This window comes from Dermacentor albipictus, chromosome 2 (assembly GCF_038994185.2).
Source record: "Dermacentor albipictus isolate Rhodes 1998 colony chromosome 2, USDA_Dalb.pri_finalv2, whole genome shotgun sequence".
Classification (NCBI taxonomy): Eukaryota; Metazoa; Arthropoda; class Arachnida; order Ixodida; family Ixodidae; genus Dermacentor; species Dermacentor albipictus.
The window spans coordinates 67,888,752-67,914,725 of NC_091822.1; the positions used below are offsets into that span (position 1 = coordinate 67,888,752).

Consider the following 25,974-nt stretch of genomic DNA (forward strand, 5'->3'; position numbering starts at 1 on the left):
TAACCACAAAGCCTAACAGTACCTCCAGAGTCCAGTGGTTGGAATACGTATGGAGCTGTCCATCATACACGGATACTTTAACGAATCAAATTTGCAAGGATTGATTCTGCTCAAAGATGTGCAGTGGCTTACGTGGATGGCAATGAGTACGAGCGCAGCTAAGAGCATGTTTTATAGGAAGGAAAGTCTAAAAGCGGTTCTATAGCTGTAAAAAATAAGTTATAAATAATAAGCCAGATGAGAATATACGTAAGGGGCACAATAATTTGCATTCAGAGACGCCGAAATCAAGAAAAATCAAGTGGTAGTAACCTGAGTATTTTACAGATTGTTGGAAATATTGGGAGTACAAGAACAGCTACGCTGTAAACAAAAATTTCCTGATATTACGGCAAATATGCTGGTATTATGCGACCGAACGCTTTTCCAAATATAAAGAACAGCCATTTCCGTAGAGCGGACAGCCATAGAGTTGAGACCATAATCCAAAATATCAGTGCTTTCGTATGTACAAAACGGAAGGCTCTGTATGCTGAATAGGTACTATAACCGTAAACTACAGGTGCTCCCCGTGTTCAGAAAACGAAAGACTCTGTATGCTAAATCAGTACTATATCCATTAAAATATGGGTGCTTCCCATATTTAGTCTTACAGAGCACATTCATTGTTTGGAGAATATGCTATCGGTGACAAAGTGCCCAGGACCCGCGAGCATTGACCAAATTTTATTGGCGCGCTACCTGCTAGGATTAGCCGCGCTAACATCTGCGTTCGGAATGTGCTCACGTGACCCACTGTTTCCAGCGGTCTTGATCGCAGAAATGCAACTTGGTCGACGCTCGCACCTCCAAGGTACTTTTTTCCATGATTGTACATATCCTTTTATGCAAACGTCATAACCGTAGCTCATAGCCGAAACAGCAGGGCACTATTGAGAAAACTGTGTTGCCAACACACTGACATATAGCTCAAACAATAAAGCACCTTGCTCTTTGTGGTATAAGTGCAGTGCATACGATACATGCAAAAAGGTGCGAAATTTCATTTCTGAAGTTCTTTAGATCTCAGAAGCAACATTATATTCTGCAATCACTCGTCTTGCACTTCTTCCAGGTGGAAGTTGTGTTCGCGCTTTTACATCTTAAAGAAAGTGTCAAAAAAAAGATATTCACAGAACACAGCAAAGCAGCAACTTATTCGTTAGAAAAACATGGACGCAGACCAACCTTGTTGGAGCAAGGGATGTTGCTGTAGCTGACGTTTGAACACAGGTGCTTGTCATCAGGGTAGCTACTGTTTTCCTTGGCAGCATTTTTTTGCGCATAGCTCACAGGCCACTACCATCACTAGCGGAAGAGATGCTCTTGCGTATAATAATTCAAGAGAAGTCGAAGTGTTAAAATAAAAGCAGGAAGGGTGTGCTTAGCAGTGGTGATTGTGATAGAGTGGGTAGGAGCACTGCTGTCAGTTCTTGCAAAGAGTAGGGGTGACCAAAACAGAAAGTTATCCACAAATGGAAGCAGCAATTATTCCAGTAGACCTTGTCTTCCCGGAAGTCAAAATAGGAATTAGGATAAACTGTTTGCACATTTGAAAAAGGTAACGAATAATTAAGGAAAGCAATTTTTGTATCAAGATGCATCTGGTAAAAATAGGTGGTAATGGTAAATGAAGGCACAAATTTCCTGTATTCAGCGCGTGAAGAAAACATATCTTCCCTAAATATTAAAAAAGGACGTCAAAATTACCTGGACATAACAATAAGACAGTAAAGAACAGCCTGTGAAAGAAATGGGATGGGCAATATGTCAACCAGGTGCAAGTTTGTAAAACGTTGAGCATTGTTTATATTGATCGTGCTCTTGATGGCTCACAGCTTTCTGCCTTCCTGTGGAACCTTAGTCTAACTTGAACAAGGAATTGGGTCATTTTTGCAACAAGCCTATGTTCAAATGCTGCTCTGAGCTTCAGTGTCACTGCCATGGAACAAAATGTTATGAGCAGTAATAGTCCGTGGGTGTTATTCCATTAGTTATATCCACATGTGTAAGCTCAAAATTTAATGGTCTAAACAGAGCTTAGCTCCTTGCAAACCATGAGCTGGTATTTTTTTCCAACACAGATGCTTACACGTTATATATGTTGGCAGGTGCTCTAGCAAACTGCATTACGCTTATTGCCACAGCCAAAGGGAAGTGTGGTAACAATGAGTGAAAGAAACGAACAGCATTCCAGTATATTGGTTCAAGTAATACAGAAAAGTTGCTAAAATTATTCCACCGCCCACACAACATTATGCACCACACTGACTCCCATGATGTCGATCATACCGTTAAAACACTACACATCAAATGAGGAGTATTAGGGGAGCAGAGGCCACAATTATGTTGTGCTAGAATTATTATGTTAGAATTGCTACGTGTAGCATTCTAACAAAATGGAATTTAGCATTATTGCTGCATTCCAACTGACAAAGCAGCAGCCAGTGCGTGAGATTGTGTGAGGTGCAAACGAAAGCTCATGACATTCTGTGCAGCAGAACGGTGAGAAAGAGGTGTTATGCGAACAAATACAGTCTTTCATACAAAATGACATCCTGGAGTCAAACCTTGTACACACGCGCCAACCTTGCAGTTTGAAAACCACCACAGTGGAAGGCGAAGAGTGCTAAATGTATTGAAAAATGCTAAAAACATTCAATTATTCATTATGTTTCTTGATCATTAAAGATTCACATATTGTTCCCTAAGGGTGCTGAAAACAGGCTCCCTGCTTTTACAGTCGTAGCAAGAATGATCTGTGGCCCAGACAAGGAAAAATGACTGTGAAGTTTACGCAAGAGTATACTCAACAAATTACACCCCACTTCACACTTGAATTTCGTAGAGGAGGAGGAAACAACTTTATTTTCTCGTGGAGGATGCAGAGAGAAGAAATTGGTGCACCCTAGCCACTGTAGCCGATGCGTGTGCACAATCAGTCACACATAATATGGATTTTGCAATAGTACTTCCACAATCTGCAGTTACTGCAAGCTGCTGCAAGTTTACCGTTTCACGGTTGTAATAAATTTAGGGAAGGGAAAACTCTAATGAAGTTATCTCATATCACACATTTGGAATGCAGTATTCTGCAAATAAGAGAAGCGCTATGTGCCATCCCGTACATTGAAACGCCTCTGAAGAACCTTAATGGCCACCTGGGCTGTGACAAGGTGAAGAGTGCATTCTGTGTAACTTAGAGTGCCTGTATAGCATAACGCTGTGGAGAGCGCCATTTAGTAACATTTGTGAAGGTTTCTAAATAAAACTGCACACAGCAAGAACATTTTTGCACTTTTGCGAAATTCAAAGCCCCTCTTTTTGTTCTTTATGGGTAATGGCACGTAGGGTCACAACATCTGCAAATTGATCTTTATTCCTAAACAACCAAAGCGTATAACACCACCCTAAGTGTTATGTGCGCTCCGTCTCACATTTTCTGTCAGAAATTGTCACCATAGGATGCTGCGGTAGACAGAGAAATTTATTGCTTCAGCAATATACAATATTAGGTAGTGTGGTCGCAGAGCTTTCACAGCTGTTTAAGCATCATCGGGTATTAAAGTAAAAAAAATGAGGAATAAATACATGTATATTTCACATCACGACGCTCATGACGTATTTAGAAGTCTGAATTATAAAGGATTTCATGTTCAGCTTTGAATACAGATTTTATTCCACTAAAAGAATGCCATCATCCCAATGATTCTTCATTTGATTCCACGTTTTTATTTATTTCAGTGAAAATGTTTACGCATGGTCAATTATATCGCTTGACATATTTTAGATTGACTGATTCGTATTCGCAAATAACCATGTGGATGATACCAAGAAGTTGCTTAGCAGGTGCATATCTTTACCAGTTGTAGATTAGCAGGCTCTTGAATTCATACCTTACCCTGGGGTGCATGCCGCACTCTGATCTGATCAGCAGGTTTCCGTAAATCATCTACACAGTTTCTTATGAATGTAAATTTGTACTGGATAAACAGGCAATTTAAGCAGGTGAATTATGCAGCATAAAAATGATGTCAGCAAGAAGCAAGCATCTAGAAGTGCTGTTTCATGAAGCACTCGCTCAACACGCATAGATGGTCGAAGATAAGAATTATTCCGATTATTTAAAATTCTGGCTGTAAAATGAAATCTCCCCTCTAATATATATCTAAATTATTTAGTTATTCAGTCTACTACCCCTACCATCACCAGAAACATTTATAATCATTATCTCATATGCGCGAAATCATCCTGACCGATTTGCTTAGACACAGTTACTAGCGCTAAGAAGACTAACTAAATAAAGTTGGGACAGGACGGACTGCTATACTTCAAATGGCAGGCTTTATTCAGAAAAAGACATGCAAGAAGCCACCATATGCTCAATTAAATGCGCAGAGGGACGCATTAACGAATGTGCAACGTAGGCAAAAACGACATGCGCAAAGAAGCCGATAGGTGCCCACAGCAAGCCATTGCAAAGCATTGATCAGGTTGTTCTCAAGATGCCGCTCTTTATCAGTGAGCGCCAAGGATGGAACGCTTACAGATCCATCAGCAGCTTTTGAAATGCAATATGCCTCAAATATTTCCCTGTCTTGCTGCCTCGTAAACCGTATGAGCACTTGCATGTTGTGAAAACACGGGAAGTACTTTCATGTGCATCTACGACACGGGTCAGCCAAGTTCCCAGCGCCTGCCAAAACATGCACAGTATTCCTGCGTTCCCTAAGCCGGTCGTTCAGGCACTTGAGTGTTTTTCCAATGTAGCACTTTTTGCAGTGAAGTATAATTTTGCGCACCACACCCACGTTGTAGTCAACAAAGCGGGTGACATAGTCTTTAGTGCACGTGCTTGACTCCCCGCGTTGTTTACCAGAATGCATATTCTGGCGGGTTTGAGTGGCGCTGAACAAAACAAAACCCGCACTGCACTTCTTCGCCACCTTTCTCAGGCTGTAGGACACCGCGGGTGCCTATTGCATCGCTACAGAGAGCCGCAAGTGCGTGCGGTATTGCACCGAGCGGCTGCCGGGTTCGCGTTTACCTCTTTTGTGAGGCTCTCAGTGATTGTCCCATATAAGCGGCTCGCTTGTTGCTGAACGCCGCAGGAAACCTTGTGCACGCAAGATTTTACCAGAGCAGCTTTTCATCCAGTTAGCAGCCATAGCTCTTTTTACTATCTTGGAGAGGACCAAACGGTAGTCAAGCAAGGACTCCTTACTCCTAGAGGAGTGTATAGATCCAACAAATGAAACTAACATCTATACTGCTGTAGATATATAGGAACTGTAGGCGACCATCTACTGGCAACTCATGTGTGAACTTAAAACCTACTCCACACTTTTGAAAAACACCTAGAACGTTTTTAACAGCACGACCACTCCCCTCAGGCTTCGCACCTGAGGTAATTCGAAGGTTGTGGGACCGCTCCCTACCTGCACCAAGTTGTTTTTTCATCCCCTTTCATTTTCAATGATTTACCGTTTCTTCATTTCATTTATTAAGCGCGAGTAATTTCCCCTATGTTGTCCCTGGCGTCCGTGTTTGCTGGCTTTTTCTGATATGAATAATGAAAATCGGGCCGCTCGGTTAACCACCTTTCTTCTCGTCTATTACACAATGAGGGTCTCGAATCCGGAAACATTGATGCCTTGAGGAAGCGTTTGTGGATTAATTGACCGGGCGCCTTCACCCCAAAAAGATCACGTTCTCGTGACGCCTGCGAGGGAAAGGATGTTCTAAATTCACCGACAAGGTTTGTGAGTGGTCGCGCTGGCTAACATGGTTTCACTGGAATACATCAATACCCAAGTAGATAGGAAAACGGCGCTGTGGTAGCTCGATTGGTTGAGCATCGCACGCGTGATGCCAATGTTCTGGGATCGTTCCCTACCGGCGGCATGTTGTTTTTTCATCCACTTGCGCTTCCATTAATTTATTGCTTCTTTGTTTATTTTACTAATCAAAATTTTTTCCCTACGTTGTCCTTGGTGTCACTATTTCTGGGTTTCCTATGATTAGGCTAATAAGAATCGAGTCCTTCGGTTAACCCCTTCTTCTCTTTTTTAACAAAAGATGACATTATTCAATCATAGCGTTGTAAATTTTACCATGCAGGGGCACGACTTGGTTAAACAATAGCGATATAATGTCTATGTATACAAGTTTTACACATGCATTTCTGCCATTGTCTAAAAAGAAATAAGTTTTCCCACCTATGTCTGCCTCATACAAGATTAGAACTAAACTATACACTTTACATAGTCACCCTAACAGGAACACCTCATTATAACTTCACAGTAAATAGGCTTCTGCTGATACCAGCCTCCTACAACGCTGAACCTTGCTGCATGCTTTACAAAGAAATGGCAGTGGTACATCACTTAAGAGGAAGCTTTAGCACGGGTACTCCTGTCTAAATACATGTAAAAGGACAATTCGTTTTCCTGGGCAACCGCTGCACCAAATTTGATGAGGTTTGTTGAAATTAAAAGAAAAATTGAAAATCTAGTTATTGTTGGTTTCGATCGTTTGATTTAGATCGTCAATTTTTTATTAAAAATTGGCAAAATCAAAACTTTTCAATAAAGGAAGCTATCAAGTTTAGAACCATGTAACTCAACAACGAAAAATTATCACACAATTTTGTGCATTGCATATAATAGTACATATAAAGGAAAAAAAATTTATGTGTTACACATGAATATAAAAAAAATTAGTAGTATAGAAATACAGCTTTTGCAGAACCCTTCTAAACAACGTAACAAATTCACGCAAGATGTAAAACCCCATATCGAATTTGCCCGCCTTTATTGATGTAATGGATGCCGTTTACAGTACACCGATTTCTATTTTGATGCGGAGCTTCAAATTTGTAAGCTTCGTGCTTCTATTTTTTTCAAGCTTTCCAATTTTTGAAAAACTTTTTAACGAAATTCGAGCCTTAAATTGAAATTCCGAACTAGGGTGGTTGCTTGGGCTAGTTGGTAATTCATGATCAAAAATAACGTACAGCGCAAAGGACAAGGACAGCGATAGACGACATACACAGCACTGACTCGGATGCAGTAAGCGAATGAACGAGCTCGGCACACCGCAAGAGCAATCAAACTGACCAAAACACAAGGACTTGCTGAGGAACCGGGGAAAGACGAAGGGAAAGGGCCCATTGTACTAGAAATGAAGTGAACTAGGATGGTTGCTTGGGCTAGTTGGTAATTCATGAACAAAAATAACGTACAGCGCAAAGGACAAGGACAGCGATAGACGACATACACAGCCCTGCACAGCTATACACATAAACATGCCGAGACTCAAGCAGCGTGAGCACCCGTCGCTTCTGTTCTTCGCTCGCGATGTGTCAGTATATTTTCCGTGGGGCCGTGCTTCACTCTCGAGTCCAAATAAAACGGGGAGGACCGACGCTTTTGCCTTGTTCCTCCTAAGCATCAATACAATCTGATTTCCATGCATATACACTCCCCGATTTAGCAATTAAACTGAATTATTCGTAAAATACAGTCTATGATGATTGCATTCGCTTGTCAGCGCTGTGTATGTCGTCTATCGCTGTCCTTGTCCTTTGCGCTGTACGTTATTTTTGATCTTGAAATTCCGCTTCCAACAGTCACTAGAACTTAACTTCCTATCTCAAATGCAATAAAGTTGATTAATATAGATGCAGGAGTTATCTCCGAAAACCGTTTTTGCGTTTTACGTGTATTTCAATGCGCCGCGTCGGAGTTGGGCCCCTGCTAAAGCTTCCTCTTAACTCTCAAGCTATTCTGATCTGCAGAATTGTTGAACAGATCTACAAATGTCCCATTTCATGTGTAACAGCTTAATTGATTTGTTTCGACAACTTACGAAGCGCAAGTTACCTTGACTTCTACTTGTTTAGCATTTTTGCCTGATATACCACAACCGAATGACATCAGTATATTAACATATAACCCTGAGAACTTCATTTGGCTTATATTATACCAGCTTAGCATACAGCTACAGCTGCACTCTGTCATATCTGTTGCAACATTGAAGGGGTGCTTGTCCACCAGCACTCCAACGACACTAACAGTGATAACCTACAAAGCTAAGTAGATTGTCATGATCCAGGTAGCAAAAAGCTGAGAAAACAATGAACACTGAGGGCAACAATACTGCGATAACTTGAGAGGGGTGGACCCATTGCAGGCAGCAGACGTCTTTGCAGCTTCAGCAGGGCAACAGCAAGTAGAGTTTCAGTTAAACCAAAATGACTTATTAGTAATGATATGTTGCCTTGTTCCTCCTAAGCATCAATACAATCTGATTTCCATGCATATACACTCCCCGATTTAGCAATTAAACTGAATTATTCGTAAAATACAGTCTATGATGATTGCATTCGCTTGTCTTGTACGTCGATGTTCTTTTGCAACTGATAGAACATTTACAGCTTGCTTACTGACATGAATGCCTTGACTGCCCATACATCGTTCGAAGCAAAACGTCTTGCTGCACTGCAGGCAGCCAAGCAGCCAGAGCAAATGACTTTCCTTTGGACGCTACACTAAAAACGTGCCTGCATGCAAGAAATTAAATACCACACGTAGCGAGCCGCTGCTATTATCTACAACGTTTAGTTCCGTAGTCTAACAGAAGTTCTTGCCGTATGAGATACAGTATGCTGTCAAGCCGGTACAAGCGCCAATGCAAGTCCACCCCTGGATGCGGTGTTATTCTTCGCTTTTTACCGCAAGAGAGCAAGAAGTTAGAAGTGACGCACGTAAAACTGCGATCACGACCGAGCCGATCGCGCTACCATTGAAATCGATCTGAAGAGATAGGTGGTCCTTTTCCCCATTCCTGCGTCATTTTTTGTCCCAAGACGCTTCTTAGTCGCATTTTGAAACAATATTGGTGTTCGCGACGACGGCTTACCACACACCATTTTAACACCTACGTTATGCAAACCAACTAAATCGAAAATGGCCTTACCTAGTGAGCGAGTTATGAGCGCGCGTAGACTGTTGGAAGATTCGTTGAGAGCAGGCGATCACGTGCCCAAACGCATACTTCCACTCGAACACAGGGCAACTTCTTCGATTCCGCAGCGTGCAGAGTTTTGTAGATGAAGTGAAACACATTCATCGCAAATATCCCGGCACTATGAGCGCACATCACGAGCGTACAAGCGTACACCACACAGCGAAAAATTCGGAACTTTGCCAGTTCGAACATGCCGAGACTCAAGCAGCGTGAGCATCCGTCGCTTCTGTTCTTCGCTCCCGATGCGTCAGTCTATTTTCCGTGGGGCCTTGCTTCACTCTCGAGTCCAAATAAAATGGGGAGGACCAACGCTTTTGCCGTATTTTTGAAATACGACATACTTTCCGTATTTTTGCCTTGAATTCCTCCGTATAATGACCTAAAACGATTTACAGTATACATATTGCTAACCGTTCTTGGAGTCGGGCGCGAGCACAATTACACTATCATTTTTTTTTCTTTGCTGGGTGCTTGGTACAAAACAATACAAAAAACAGTATAATCACAAATTATATTGCGCAATAGAATGAAATGCCCGTCCATTTTTGGCTGGATAATACAAAAAGCGCTTGAAGCTCTTAAGGTAATTCAATCAAGTTAACCAATCGTGTTTCTCCTTCTGACTACTATACACTTTTCTGATTATTTTGCTACGTCATTATGCTTTTATACAGCAATAAATGTTATGCCATCGGCTGTAACGGGTGATTCTTGTCAAATGTTTGGTGGAAGACATCCCATAAATATAGAGCATCCCAGCAGTCCAGAAAAATGGTCAGTTAGCTCACGCTTGTCACAGACTCGGAAGTCAAGTGATCGAACAAAGAATCCTCTAGGCTGTACCATGTTTACAGCTGTAAACATGGGTTCACAACCAACGTTTAAGTACGTAAATGATAGAAAGAGATGTTTTTAGTTAGTACAGGGAGAAAAACATTAAGCACTTGCACTAAACACATCGTAAAAAAATGACCAGGCAAAGTTAAACACAAATCAAAGAGACGAAACCTGCAATTAGATGTGTCCGAGGGAACAAATAATTCCTTAACCTTTTGCCGCGTCTTCAAAAGAAGCATCGAAGTATGAAGTTCAAAAAACAAAGTATTTTGATCGCAGAAGCACAAGCACCTTCCTAAAGTGAACAAAAAAATTCACCGACAATTACTATAGTCCAGAATTCGAAAGTTGAGCGTAGCTCTATACGTAATTTAATTTTGCTACATATACTTTGAGAGAGACATGTAGCAGAGTCGGCAGTCATCGGAAATCTAATCTGCGGGTCAAGCGCGTCACCGTGTATGCATAACTTCTCGAAGGGTTCCAGTCCAATCGCTGGTGCCTTTTGGCTTCCAGAATGTACTACACAATTCGCGTCGCGCATACACTCAGATTACGAAAAATTGGCTAACCATGACAAGCGAAACAAGGACGAACGGTACCAAGTCAAGCAAACCAAACAAGCGCAAGCGAGAGCTGACATGAGCAGACGATAGTAAGAAATGAAAGGTCCGGCTGAGACCAGATGCGAGTACGCGTCGAAGCCTCATTATGTAGAGGCTTCAAAATTTCACTCGAATATATTAGGCAGCATAAATTACTTGCCTTTAGGACCCGTTTGAAGTGCATCTTTCAAAGAATGAGGAAACAACAAGAGAAGGCAAATGATGTCCGGCGCGGAAGCACTTCATGCAGAAATGTGTTAGCTATGTCATGAAAGTCCAAAAAAAATGTGGAGGGCCATTTAACCTTCATTTGAAGTCGATCAGAGACAATGTCTTCCTGAGTGAGTTGGGGGTGAGAATCGGACAGAGTCACTGCGCACGGCTCTCTATCGCGTCACACGTCACGTGAAAGGAGTAGAAGGAGAGCTGAACTGCCTATTTCTCTTGAGGGTACCGTTTTCGGTATTAGTCAGCATTTTTAGACAGCACATACCTACGAGAGCGACCGATATTTCTGCTCAACCGTATCTGAAGGTACTGCTGAGGTAAAGTGGTAAGCAATGGTACTGCTGAGCGTTCTCGCATAATAAATCGTTACCAACTAGCTCAACTTTTGGCCATTCTAACCTTCAAGTAGGCCCGCTTTTTACCCCAAGCTGTGATCGGTTTTCAGTTTTTCAGGCTTCCAGCTTTCTCAGAGGCCAATTCTTGCGCGTGGTACGTGCATATTATACAAATATTTTATGTATAATGTACTGAATACCTAGAGCCACATTTAAACGTCTATTTCCTAAGAAAAGCAGGTCCTCACATGCGCTGGCACTCATTGAAATTGATATGCATTAGTGCACATCTAGCTTTTGACTCATGTTTGCGCTATAAACAGTGCTACACACTACTACACGATGCAGTGTTAACTGCATTTAATAGATGAAGCTGCATCAATGTATAGCTCCGCACAAAAGATGCCAAGTGTGTTTTTAAACGTCTGCAGAAGATGAACGTTTGATAGAATGGCGTAATAGTTTTTGCATTGTTAGTAGTCTGCAAAGTGTGATGATCAAACCACAGCCTACTGGAAAGAGCGGTAAAAAAACCGGGTACCACAAGGTCACCCGCCCATGTTCGTGAACGAAAAGTGAAGGTGACACGAAGGTCCGTCAGCCGAGCTAGCAGTTAGGTGAACAGTTCTACTTTGCTACTTTAAATAAATAGTTTCTATTAATTTGTGAAACACATCTTCCACTTCGACATGTTCGCAATTCTCAAATCTGCGAACGGCTGAAACACGGAAACATTTCACGCAATCACTTAAGCGAATCAGTTACGTTCACTCAGGCGCGCTCCACCGCAACCTCTCTCTCTCCACCAGAGAGAGAGCGAGAGAGAACGTTGATGATAGGGAAGCGCGTATTCAGCTGCTCCATGTGCTTTAGGACCTGTGGCAGGATGAAGCATGCCGCAGCAGATGGCATGCGCTATACGTCCTTCATGTATAAAAATACTGCCGCTTAACGAGCCTGTAAAGAAAGTTGAAGTTATAATACGTCGGACTTACCTTTACAGAACGCTTTCTTTCCTACCTTACTGCTGCTTTTATGCAGGCTGAAAATTTACAATTGCGTGACACTTCCTCCACTTTGTGGGTTATAGTGAACCCTATAGTTTCCGAAGTTATTTCTAGGTCTAATCTTAACCTTACTAATGTTTTACCGACTGCTGCTTTCGGGTAAAGCCAGAACACCGTTTTTTTCTCCTGACTTCCTACACGTTAAACGGCCTATATCGCTTTCAGTGAAGCGATATAGGCCGTTTAACGTATAGGTATAGGTATTACTCCGAAAGCAGCTTAACCCATCACGGGATTCTTTTTTGTGTTTCAGTCTACATGAATGAGCCTTAGCGAAGTTAATGATAATCAGCGATGTGCTACTATTTTTTGTTTATTTCTTTATGCAGGTATGTGTACGTGGCGAGAAATCCTTGGGACGTGTGTGTGTCTATGTTTCACATGGTCACCAACCTCAGCATCTACCGTTTCGAGGACGGCACTTTCGACGAGTTCTTTGAGCACTTCTTGAACAAGGACTTTGGCTATGGCTCCTATTTTGACCACGTAGCCACTGGATACGCTCTCAGAGACAGGGCCAACGTACTCTTCCTCACTTACGAACAGCTGAAAAGGGAGCCCCGCGAGACCGTGCTAAAACTAGCACGCTTTCTTGGCGATCGCCATGGCAGGATTATAGAAGACGATGGAAATGGCTTGCTAGACCGAATCCTGGAACTGTCTTCACCCAGCAGTATGAAAAGTGTAATTGTGATGAACTTGCTTAGCAAGGAGTGGGAAGTCATGATGACTAGAAATAACATGACGTGTAAGGACGGTTACGGTGGGGATTGCAAAAAGTATGGCATTGTGAGGAACGCAAAAATTGGCGATTGGAAGAATTACTTCAAACCTGACCAACTTCAGCGCTTCGAGGCGAAGATTAGGGCGGAAGGGGAGAAAGTTTCGTTTATGAATTTGTGGGCAGACATTAGGAAGGAGGCACTTCAAGTGGCTTGCTCGTAAGTGAACAAAAACTGACGTTGCCCAATCGCGGAAGAAACAAACAAATGCAATACACAGAAGATGCCCCTCTGTTTTATTTGTATTGTGCCGTTTTATCCTTGACAGAGCTACACAAACGGCTGCTTCCTTATATTTCGCTCGCAAGTTTACACTCCGATGTGTAAGCATACAAATTCCTTCATAATAAACCAAGTAACGCTTCGAAAGACAGAACATTGACAACGAAAAGCAACGAACCCGGCTATTTATTTTGCCAACATCAATCGGTGCTGTTACTGTTCATGTGCAAGCTTCTAGCCGAAATTTGCACCTTGCTTCTTTATGGATCCCGTGAAGGCAATGAATATTTCCTTATGGGGACGTACACCTGCACCGCGAGCTCTGCAGGAATGTCTCTAACAACGCAGCAATGCGGCAGTAGCAATGAACGTTGGTCGTAAATAAACGGACAGAAGCAGTTACTTCTTGAAATAGTTGTGGTGATGATGATCCTGTGTGCGTTAGCGTTCTTGAAATGTCTAAATAAGTGAAAGAAAGGACGAACTGTGAACTGAGGCACCAGGCTATTACTGCAGGACTTTACAGAAGAAAATTTGACAGGCACCACTTCCATTATCAAATTAAAATGACAGCACTGTTTTAATAAACTTCAATTCATGACACTTGAACCTGCTTGTATGGGCTCGCTCTTTCTCCTCTGACAAACTCTGCAATGTTCATTGGGATTCCTTACGTGTGAAGAATCATATGTCATCGCAAGTTATTGTTGTCACTTCATTATAATCTCGTGCGAATATTTCATGGAGAGCAAAGAGCGAAGCCTTAATTTTGCCGCACTCTCTAATGCTCACTAGCGTCCACGCGAAGCGTACAGGGTTGAAGAGCTGACGCAGATCACGGACCCTTACTTTCCAACCCGAATCAGGACATCCGCGTGCAGAGACTCTACCCCTGATCTCATCTTTGTCAAGAACGTGACTGAGGCCAAATGGCATAACCTGGCTGAGACCCTTTGTAGTGACCACTATGTTTGTGAGGTGGAGCTTCCTAACATGAGTAAAAAACTGCGCGAATTCTCGTACACGGACTGGGATAAATTCCGCAAGCTTCGAGAGGAGAGGCCTCCCTCAGATTCCCGACCTACCATAGAGCAATGGATGGTTCAGGTCCAAGAGGATGTTCGGCGTGCAACCTCTAAGGTCTGCGCCAACGTTCCTGTTGAGAAAATGGACAGCAGGTTAGCCCATCTTTTAGAGACCACACGGTCTATTCTCAACAAATGGAAGTGTCAACGATTTAATCGTAGGCTACGCAAAACGATATCTGAAATTAACAAACACATTGAGAAACATTGTGTAACCCTCTCTAAGCAGCAGTGGGACGAGGTTCGCAATTTCATAGACGGTCACATGTGCAATGGAAAACTTGGAGCTTGCTTAGGCATCTGTTTAACGAGAGCAATACTAAGTATAATCAGAGGCATGTCATTGGTAGAACCATACATGAGGCCGCACGAATGACCTGTGAGGATGAACTAATCCGCACGCTTGCTGAAAAATATTTCCCATTCGGCTCTGGGCATTCTCCTGTACATCTCGATAACCAGGGCCAGGCCAATTCCTACCTGGACGTGGAGTTTGGCGTTAAGGAGGTTCGCAGGGTTCTACATGGACTCAATGGTAGATCCGCACCAGGGCTGGATGGCATCTCCAACAAGGCGTTGGGAAATCTGGATGACAAATCAATCGCATATCTCACAGAGGAAATTAATGAAATTTGGAGGAACGGAACCGTCCCATTATCTTGTAAGACTGCTTTCGCAGTACTCAGCCCCAAACCTGACAAAACACCAAGCGTTGATAACTTGAGGCCCATCTCGCTTACATCCTGCGTGGGTAAGTTAGCGGAGCACGCGATTTTGAATCAATTCTCCCGGTTTCTGGAGAATACCAACATTTACCCCCATAGTGTGATAGGATTCAGACCAGGCCTATCCACACAGGGTAACATGAAACTGATTAAGCAACGACTCTCGCGACACTCGGGCCGTTTTGGGACTTGATCTTGAGAAGGCCTTCGACAACGTTCTACATTCGTATATCCTAGCCTCGATATCTCGGCTCAATCTTGGTGAGAGATTTTACGGATATGCTAAGTCGTTCCTCTCGGAGAGGAAGGCTACTCTCCGGGTGACCGATCTCGAATCACAACTGCTGGAACTTGGCGAGAGGGGCAACCCACAGGGGTCAGTCATTTCCCCCTGTTTAGTCAATATAGCCATGGTCGGCCTAAGCAGAAAGCGTCTTGAGATTGAAGGCATCAAACACACTATGTATGCTGATGATATAACTATATGGTGCACTGTAGGCAATGACAGTCAGGCTGAGGGAGCCTTACAGGAGGCCATAGACACTATCGAAACCTATTTCAAACCCACCGGTCTCAGATGCTCCCCCTTGAAGTCGGAACACTTACTGCATAGTCCCAAGAAACGCGGTCCAAGTCTCAAGGGGTGAGCATCGTTAAAATACAGATACGTCAACCTATATAGAAGAAACGGTTGCCGCATACGCAGAGTCGATTCAATAAAGGTCTTGGGCATGACCGTTGAGTCAGGGGTAAAAATCGCAAGACTATACACAAGCTAATTGCTAAAACTGAAAGTGCTGTGTGTTTAGTTCGGAGCGTATCAAATCGACATCATGGACGCAAGGACGATAACCTCATTCGACTAATGAGTGCTTTGTTCTGTGCTACCTCACATATGTGGCATCCTTGCATCGATGGGAACGGGCAGAGCGGGAGAAATTGAGCGCACAGCTTAGGAAGATTATTAAGCGGGTTCGTAGGTTACCCGTATACACTTGTACAGAGCGCTTAATGCCCCTTGGCATTGATAATACTCTCGAAGAGATTGCAGAGGCCGAGGAGCGCGCAGAGCTAACTCGCCCCACTTCAACGAAGGCAGGGAGATCCGTCTTGCAGGAACTCGGATATCGCCCCAATAGAGTAGCGGATGAGTTTTCTGACGTTCCTCCGCCGGTTCGTGAGAACACTACGGTTGCGCCCATACATAGGAACATGAACCCCGATCATATTCGTGGTAGAAGGACGGCAAGGGCAGTCAACCTCATTAGGCAAATTCGGAGTGAACAGCGACAGGTCAGCTTTGTCGATGCCGCTTCTTGTAAGGGACGTCGGGCGTTCACCATCGTCACTGTCGACGGTCGGCAAGGAATCACCAATGCTGCCTCGGTTCAGACGAGGGACTCCGAAATAGCTCAACAAATGGCTATTGCGGTAGCCCTGCTGGATAGCTCATGGCATGTCATCTATAGTGAATCAAGATCTGCAGTCAGAGCATTTGAAAAAGGTGCCGTTTCCAAGTAGGCCCTCAGATTTTTGGGGCGAGGCCATCACGCACCACTTCATTTATTGGTTTCCCGCCCATCAGGGTCAGATAAGGGGTGCTCCTCCCAACTTCAAAGAGTTGGCTCCCGGAACTGCGCGTGAACTTGCCCACTTCGCTACCCTCGAGCAATCGGAAGACGACTCCCCAGAGAACAGGGACACGTCCTAAACCTACAACGAGAATACTAAACTCTACTATCTGAGCCGTATAACCTACTTTGTTCCTCATCCGCAGCTCAATAGAGCTCAAGCATTAACGCTCCGTCTGCTACAAATGAACACGTATCCCAATCCGTCGCTCTTACATAAAATTTATCCAGATACTTGCACCAATGCTACCTGCCACAATTGTGGAGAAATAGCCACGTTAGACCATATGCGCTGGAGGTTTGCCCGGTCAAGCTCTATCATCGATAACAGCTCGGCCAGATTGGAGGCGGTTTTCCGTAGCCCTCTTCTCGCTGACCAACTCTGGGCTCTCCAGCAGGTCCACTATGCGGCCGAGAGGCTCGGACTTCCGGTTCCCACGTGGGAGTGGCCGGATTCCTGAAGACTCGCGATCTGCAGGACTTCATTAAAGTTTTGCATACCATACTAGACTGTTGGATAACTAACTGTTTTCTTTGAGCATTCTTGCCTTGGTGACGAGGACTTCATTAAAGTTTTGCATACCATACTAGACTGTTGGATAACTATCCGTTTTCTTTGTGCATTCTTGCCTTGGTGACGAGGAGGATATTGTGCCGAAAAATATCCGGGATCGGCTGGGGTTTGGGCTAACGCACTCCGGTTTTTTGACGGTTCAGTTTCGGTTGGGAGAAATAAAAACACGACTCCAACTCCAACAGATGTCCAAGGATGTTGTCGGCGTTCGGAAAATGCACCAAGCGTTTCGAGTGCTGCCATGCATGCGGGAAATTTTTAGGGATGTTTGCTTCTGCCTCTTCAGGCATGAATGTGTGCTGTATATAAGACCATTGCCTTCAATGAAGAACTGATGGCAAAGTTCGAAAGATTAGCGCGTGAAAAGCTGGTGTGGTCAGGGATCTAAAAAAGCTTATTAAGGCGAAAGCCTCAGATTGCTTATGAGTCTAAAAATTCTATGTGCAGTGTTATGGCACCACAATTTACAGAACGTCAAACCTTCGACCTTTGGCTGGAGTGAAACCCAGAGGCTTCGTTATAGTTAGGGTAAATTAGTCTCTCAGTTGCTTGATAAGTAGGCGTGAAGCCGAAGCCGAGAAGCAGGGTCAGCATGATGGGTGGTGTTTGTAAAGACAAAGGTAAATAAGGAAACCATTGATTCGGAGCGAGGTAATTAAATCACTTTGGCCCACGATTTTGGTGAGAGTCAAGTCGATTTGGAGATATCGGCAAACCGACCATATGTGACTGATGTCATTATACCCCCGTAATAAAAGCATGTTCTCGCCTAAGCTACAAAACCTCAAGTCACCTTAATAGCGATACTAAAATTAAGATCACCGCAAATTGCCATACACATGAACTCAAAACTAGCTTGTAGTAGATATTTTGTAATTTATATGCTTTAATGTCCCTTCTGTAAGAAATAATATATTGGTGACCGGGACAAGGAATGAATGGCAGGGTAAACGGACATCGTGCGGAAACAGCTAAGAAACTTCCCAAAGCGTTCGCCGAGCATTACAACCAACCAGGTCATAACTTTGGTGAAGTTAAACTCTGCATCCTACAATCAAATTTCCGTTCCGCAAGAGATAGTAAATACAGAGAATTACACTTATTAAATAAGTTCATGACCTTGGAATCAAAATGCCTAATCGTTTCAAAGGGAGCTTCAGAATCCATTCACTATGCTAGATTTTAAACTAGAGGCAATAGCACTGAGCTATATTGCATTGGGCTGCTTATTGCCTTGCTTTATTTTCTCCCTTTGATTTGTTCTTTTGTTTATATATTTATTCCATTTTATTTTCTTTAGACGAGCACGATTATACACCGCTTTGTTTATTCCCTCTTGCAGAGAGACGACAGTTGACTAACCTTCTCGTTCATTGTTCTTGCTTTCATACTTATATACTAACGATGAGCTGGAATCGACAGCTGTTTGCGCACTTTGCGTAGTTTCACGTTCTTAACAGGTTGCAGGGTCATTGGTTCAGGCTGTCATATGAGGACATGCGAGCAGAGGGATGTAAGTCACTAGTGAAACTGGAAACAGTGTATTCTGAACTGCGGGTGCTACCAACTGGTCTCTGGCTTTTGCTTACACAATAACATGGTTGCTAGCAATGAGCTCTGGTGCTCTTAAACCACTGACTGAAGTCAGAGCAACTTTCGGACTTGCGAATTCTCAAAGCGCAATAAATGATTGCCCTGTAGCCACATGATCAATTGGTTACCTCACCTACGTGACATGGCAGTAGTGATCGTTATGTTCCGTAAGTGAAAACATCCAGCGTCAATAAGTGTGAGCTAGAGCAATGCGCCATGATCACTGACAAAGAATGTGTCATTTCGGAACTGGCAGCGGGACTAACACATTCCTGCAGGCGCTTTCTTCATATATTTGACTATGAGTTGCCGGAAAAGCAGCACTTTCGAACAATACGAAGCTGAAACATTACACCACAGAGATGGTGTATTGCTAAGTGGGAGCGCTACCAACTGATTTCTGGCAATACCTGCACAACAGGGCAACACAACTCCCCACTGCTGTCTATGACATCGGGTGAAAAGGCGAATGCTTTCCCATCTTTGAAACTCCTGGACACATCGCTGAATAACTGCAGCATTTCAAAGGGCAACTTTTCAGACTACTTTATTCTCTGTACTAATGTCATATCGGAAAGGACCAATTTCAACTGTCTGTGAATTTGTAGAAAAAGGCATAGAGTAATTTATTGCCGACCTGCACAAGAGGAGGTGGCCTTGCAAGATGTGACTGTGGTTCTCTAAAAGATGACCTCATTGAGGATCGCTTGGTATTTGGACTTTGTTTTGATTCGAAAGCTTGCCCTTAGCATAATACAAACGATGTTAAAAGTACACGAACAGATTCGACTTATGCAAAAAATCTAGCAGGGAATGACGATGTGGTCCATGAATCCAACGTTCAAGGTTGGGTGGGCGGCCAGGCCGAAGGTCTGTGGCCCGGAGGTGGCGGAGATGGATTAGATGAAGCCCAGGGCACATCCATAGTAGGTGTGTCACTGTCACAATTTGGATTTCTGTGTTACAAAATGGGCACGATGAGCCGTAAGGACCATGGTACTGTTGTGGCTAGAGAGCGGTCACAGATGGGGTGAGCACGACCCCGACACGTAGCCTTCGTAACGTAACCTCCTCTCGGTGGGTTAAACCACCAGGGAGGTCTGACCCACACGGAGGTATTAGAGCTCGTGTGGTACGTCGGAAGTTTTCCTTTTCCCGGGTCACTCGCCCAAAAGTAGTTGGACTTCTAGACAAGAAAAGCGGCAGATTGATTGCAAACTTACACACTGCAGCACGTTGCGAACATATTCAGAAACTTGGAAGCTATGAAGAAACGGAAAGAGTTATCGCTGACTATGTCAGCAACCGCAGATTTGGAATAGTCACCTATGCTCAAGGGGCCACCAAGCACATTGAAACTTACTGTGAACTCTGAAAAGCCAACATGCAGTATCCTGGCATCATCAGTTATGCGTGCCTACCATGCAGCAATGGGCCAGCCAATTCTATGTTTATTGCTTACAGCCAACTTTTGTTGTCATTTACATCGGCCTTTGCTGTTGTTGTTAAGCCTTGCAGTGGCTTTACTTTTATCCTCATTTACCAAAGTGCATATATTGTTTCAGTGTGAATGAAAGTACAGTATCCACGAACATTACGTTATCGTCACAGATTTTTTCAACATTTTTACCTGCTCTAAAGATAGTCGTGATAGCCGCGACAACTAGGCACTGATTTTTTGTTTTGCTTGCAAAAGATTGCTTTTTTACTGTAATGAAGGGAGATCAATTCGCTCTTGTTTATTAAGAACATGAAGAACAAATATTTTGAGGGTTTACAGGACAGTTGTTTTTCATTGAGGCCAATACTGGCATTCCGCGACCTACATAAATTGTTGGAGGAGAGAATCTGGATACTTCTTTGAGAAATCGGTTCACATTTTCATCCGCCCACCTACACAGTTTAGTTAGACTAAGCCATACTTGTGGATTACAGATAGCAGAATTCGATAATTTTTATCCAATTTGCACATTGTTCACACATCCTGAATAAGGCTTTGTGCATCTTATGACATTATTCAGAGTTCATTTTTACATTTCGAAGGCAGGAACTCAGGATATCGCAATGGCGTTGTCGCGTAGCATGCGAATGTAGGGAAAAAGAAAGAGAAGAGCAAAGAGGGCTCTTTACACTGCACTTATTCCTGTATCCGCGCGCTACGAAATACCGTCGTTATCGCCTCCGACCAACTCGCCAAATCTGATACCATAATACAGCACACCACCTTAGAGTACACCGGCCTCCTGCGTGCATGGTGGGGATAGAATGTTGCCAACTAAAGCTTATTCTCTCTCTCTCTCTCGCAAGCAGTGTCGGACAGATAGCCCTCCCTGAAGCTCAATATGTTATCAAGACGATGGCAGGGGAAGAGAACACAAAACGACGACACAGTAGAGGTCAATATGATATGCCGTAAACACTAACTTGTCCAAACTGAACTCAGCAATTGCCATAAGCTCAGCATATTGATATAAATATCCATTTCCGAGAAATCACAAAGTAGTTCGTAAAAATTCGCTATGCCAAAAATACTGATAAGAAGAAAAATCACGTGGAAGCTATTCCATAATGCAAGTCAATGTTAGTTTGAGTAGCACAGAAGTAATGCAACGGCGCACTGTGGTGTCACCGCCGTATTGCGTCATGCGTGAGACGTATGTATGCAGCCAGGCTCCTTTGTCGTGCTTCACAGAGGATGCACTGCTACATCTAAGAGTATCACCGTGAAGTGTTTGATAGGCGCATTGGTGAATATGTATATTCAGACAAGCTTGTCTGATTATAGATATCGAAGCTTTCATTCCAGCCGAGCCGTACCCAGTGTCGCATACCCAGTGACACTGAGTACATTTCATTTTTACATCTCGAAGGCAGGAACTCAGGACATCGCTACGGCGGTGTCGCGTAGCATGCGAATTTAGGGAAAAGAAAAGAGAAGAGTAAAAAGGGCTCTTTACACTGCCCTTTTTCCTGTATTCGCGCACTACGTGATGCAGTCGTTATCGCCTCCGACCAACTCGCCCAATCTGATACCATAATACAGCACGCCACCTTAGACTATACCTTCCTTCACGTTTCTGTGACAGTTGGTTTAGAACTGTGACTCCTCAAAACAACAGCGTAAGGCTTCACCAATTCTATCATGGACAACCCAGTGAGCCAAGTTGGCGGGAAAATGGTAGACACAGCGGAAAGTGCTTTAAGTGTATTGAGAGTACAAATCACATTGACAATCTCCATCGCGTTGTTACAAAAAATTAGTGTTACGAGCATTTACAAAATATATTTGCCATGGTAGGCTAAATGTGCCGCGGATGCTTGTATTGCCCTCGAGCACAAAATTCCATGACGAGGGAGTGGTAAAAATACTTTACAACCAATGTTACGATTACAGTCTATTTAATGCAAGTAGCATTGAAGCATTGTAGCCACAGACATTGTTCTCCAATGCAGAAGCATGCCGTGTATGAGGTGCGGATGCAGCCGGGCCCCTGTCTCGCGCTTCCCTCTGGACACGCTGCACGATATTGCAGTGCGACCGCGAAATCCGCGAATGGCGCGTGCTTTATTATATCTTCATGCAAGACTGTCTGAATGTAAACACAATGCGGGTTCACTTCTGCCCTGCAGTATAGATATTTTATAAGATTGTTTGTTTCATTCAACAATAGTATGCACCCTGTGACCAAAGTTGTTGCCAAAGCAGTTCATTGAAGAGGGGCCCTTAGTAACCAGAGTTGGCTGCAAAAGAGGTTCATTGAAGAGCACCACATACCCAGTGACCCAAGTTACAGTGAAAGAAGTTCAATGAAGAGGAGCATTTACCTATACCCCAAGTAGGCTCGGTAGTTGGCTTCACATCCAATTTCTTCAGCACAGCAGCCACATGCTGTAAGCATTAGACCATGGGCTACCCAGTGTCCCATTTTGGCGGGAATACGCTTGGGACATAGACGCACAGTTAGACCCTGAAAAGTGCATCAAATGCGCCAAGCGTACTATGAGCAAAACGAGAACAAGGTGAAAGCAGTAGCCAATGTTTCGACAAGTGTACTTGCCTTCTTCAAGGCGATACATGCTTTCCTTGTCATACGTAGCACTAATTGAAGACAGTCACTGCAAGTACATGCGCGAACACTTCCCACCAGACCAACACTCACCACACATTAGCTCTAAGAGTGGCGCCACAACACACGCTACCCGAGACCTCGATGCCGTAGCACCACAGCACATCACACATTTTGTCATTCACTGCGGGACTAATGCCTTTAACCACGACACCCGTGACAACACACGTAAGGCCGTGAAAACGCTCATAACCAATTTGCACTCCAATAGACCAAATGCAGAGATCACCCTGACAACAGTACTTCCAAGGATCTAGAACCAGCACAGGCCACATACTCAACAATCAGAGATACTCCTAGATCACGCACTAGGGACACGTAAACTCAACGATTTTCTTCTGGACATTAGAAGCCTACACCAAAACATCGATGTCATCCACCACGGTGAAATACACCAGGACCCCGACATTCTCCTCGCCCGAGACGGACTACATCGCTATTTTTATGGCCTCAAGTTAATGGCTAACAACATCAAGTGCAGGCTCAGGAACTCTTTTAAATCGACGCAACCAACAACACCGATAAATCCTGCGTTCAAGTTAGCTTCAACACAAAAACACATTCGTGAAATTTTCGATTTCAGCTCGCACGCACGTTCCACCAAAGCAAAAACCCAAGAAGCATCTGCACAAACGGTGGACGTGGAACCAACACCGCCAGTACAACACCCGCTCATACGGCAGCCCACACCTACTCGTGAAGCCTTCACGCAAACACCTACATACACTAATAAGCAGACCGATACACAGACAAATACACAGACACACATCGGTGCAGGCCTCGATAATAAATGTAAGCATAAAAAGACACCGTCTGGAGATGTTTCACCCCGGAGGTCTGCCCGACCTAAACAGAAATGACTACCATCGACAAGGGATAGCAAAGGCAACAAAAAATCTTGCCCTTTCCTTCAATCCTGCAAACTCGCTGCCAAGCAAACAAATTATAGATCTCACCTGAAAGCTTACACTACCTGCATTAAACAGAGAAAAATCGGAAACCTTTTAAAATTAAGGTTAGATTGTGCCCTTGGTTTTTTAACCTCCAGGTTATAATTGAAGTGAAATGCTGTCCTAGAAAATACATCGCTCTCTCTTATTGATATTCTCGAAGAACACTGCAATGAACAAATGAACAAATTGTAATAATTGCTGATCAACTCGATAGCATAAATTTATCTGAACCGAAAGAAAAAACTTGAAATATTCGTCCAAACTAGGGAGGACAAATTACTAGATAAATACCAGCACAAAGATAATAGAGCTGCACATCCACCCGCAGAAACTAATGTAACGCCCCGCAGGGGCGTCTGCGCAAGCAGGCGTTTGGTGTGTTGCGACACCACGTACCCGAGCACACGAGGGTTGGACCCTCCCGCGTGTAGCCGCGCGCGGCTTAGCCGTGCCTGGGGAAAGGGGGATCCTGGGGGTTGAACCGATGCTGGGTGTTTGGACCTTTAAAGCCCCCCGGCGGAGGCAACAAACCCCTTTGGCCTCTGCTTCACATAGACGGCACCTCCAGACTGACCCACCTGGAGGAAACCGGCAGTCGCCTTTTCCTGTCCTCCTCTCTAGTCTTCGTCTTTCTCTCCCACTTTTCCATCTTTCCTGTTTCCTCTTCACTTCTTATTACTTCCGTATTTCCTGGCGGCAAGGGTTAACCGTGTGTGATATATTCAACCTTGGGTATATACATTAGGTTATACTGGCGCTGTGTAGCTGGCGTCTGCAGGTTTCTTGGAACCTGCAGCGTACCCTTGTTGGGCTCCATGGTGGGCGGCTACCACCGCCGCCGAATTTTGAAACCATCCAATGGCAGAAGCGTTCCCGCGACTTTCAGATCGGCTTCTGAAAAGAGGTCGCACCGAAGCAACATTCCAGTTCTTTTTAAAACCTAGCGAGGACACATTTCCGAAATACCACGTTCTTCATAGTGAAGGCAACACCACCGTTAGAAAACTGTCACCATTCACAGTATCGAAATGCCTAGCAAACACAATTGGATCGGGTTACAAGGCCTCAAAGATGGCTATCGGAGACCTCCTCCTTGAACTGACCAAGAAAAGTCAACTAGAAAAGCTCGCCGAACTCACCACTATCGGTGACATCAAAGTGACAATCTCTCCACACCGCTCACTCAACACCAGCAGGGGAGTTATATCTGAAGAAGACTTCTTGAACCTCAGTGACGAAGAGCTCCTCGAAGGATTTCAGGAGCAAAACGTAATTAAGGTTCAGAGAATAACACTACGACGAAATGACCAACAGATCCCGACGAAACATGTGATTTTGACATTTGGTAGTAGCATGGTCCCTAGTTCACTCGACGCAGGATATCTGAAAATCAACGTCAGACCGTACATACCTAACCCAAGGCGGTGTTTCAAGTGCCAGAGGTTTGGGCATGGATCACAATCATGCAGAGGCAAAGAAACATGTGCGAAATGTAGTGCGAATGACCACCTTCTGATAACTGCAATGCTCCCGCAAAATGTGTAAATTGCAAGGGCGATCATCCAGCTTACTCACGGAGTTGCCCTTGCTGGAAAAAAGAAAAAGAAGCAATTGCTCTACAGTCAAAGAAAAAATCTCGTTCTATGAAGCCAGAAAGCGGCTATCGTACCTTCCGCGAAGATATAAAGTTTGTAAACAGGGATGAAGGGCCTCAGACAGGCTCGCCAACGTTTCGATAGCAGGACCTATCTTCGTCAAAGGCGGCCTCGTCATCCTCGGCGTGTTAGTTTTAAAGGGTTAGTGCAGTGACGTCACGTGCGGGCGACAACACCCGCACGTGACCTCACTGCACTAACCCTTTAAAACTAACACGCCGAGGATGACGAGGCCGCCTTTGACGAAGATAGGTCCTCCTATCGAAACGTTGGCCAGCCTGTCTGAGGCACTACATCCCTGTTTACAAACTTTATATCACAGTGTGCCATTCCATCTGTCAGCCCCTTTCTTGTTTTTGGACTTCCGCGAAGAAGTTACGCCGATGTGACGCAGATGGGGGCAGCGTCACAGAGGTTTCAGGAGTCCTCCGAGCCCATGCGTAGTGGTCCCGCAGTGACCCCTCCCGCCTCCGTGATGGAAGCAGC

General features: G+C 44.1%; 1 protein-coding gene across 2 annotated transcripts in view; it reads left to right on the forward strand.

Annotated features, from left to right (window-relative positions):
- Positions 1-13,461, forward strand: part of LOC135903252 (sulfotransferase 1C2-like) — a 46,766-nt gene extending 33,305 nt beyond the window's left edge. For both annotated transcript variants that reach the window (XM_065433671.1, XM_065433672.1), the window contains exon 3: positions 12,471-13,461. In XM_065433671.1, the coding sequence (XP_065289743.1) occupies positions 12,471-13,086 (616 nt within the window). In that variant the 3' untranslated portion in view covers positions 13,087-13,461. The remainder of the gene's footprint in view (positions 1-12,470) is intronic.
- The last annotated feature ends 12,513 nt before the right edge of the window (positions 13,462-25,974 follow it).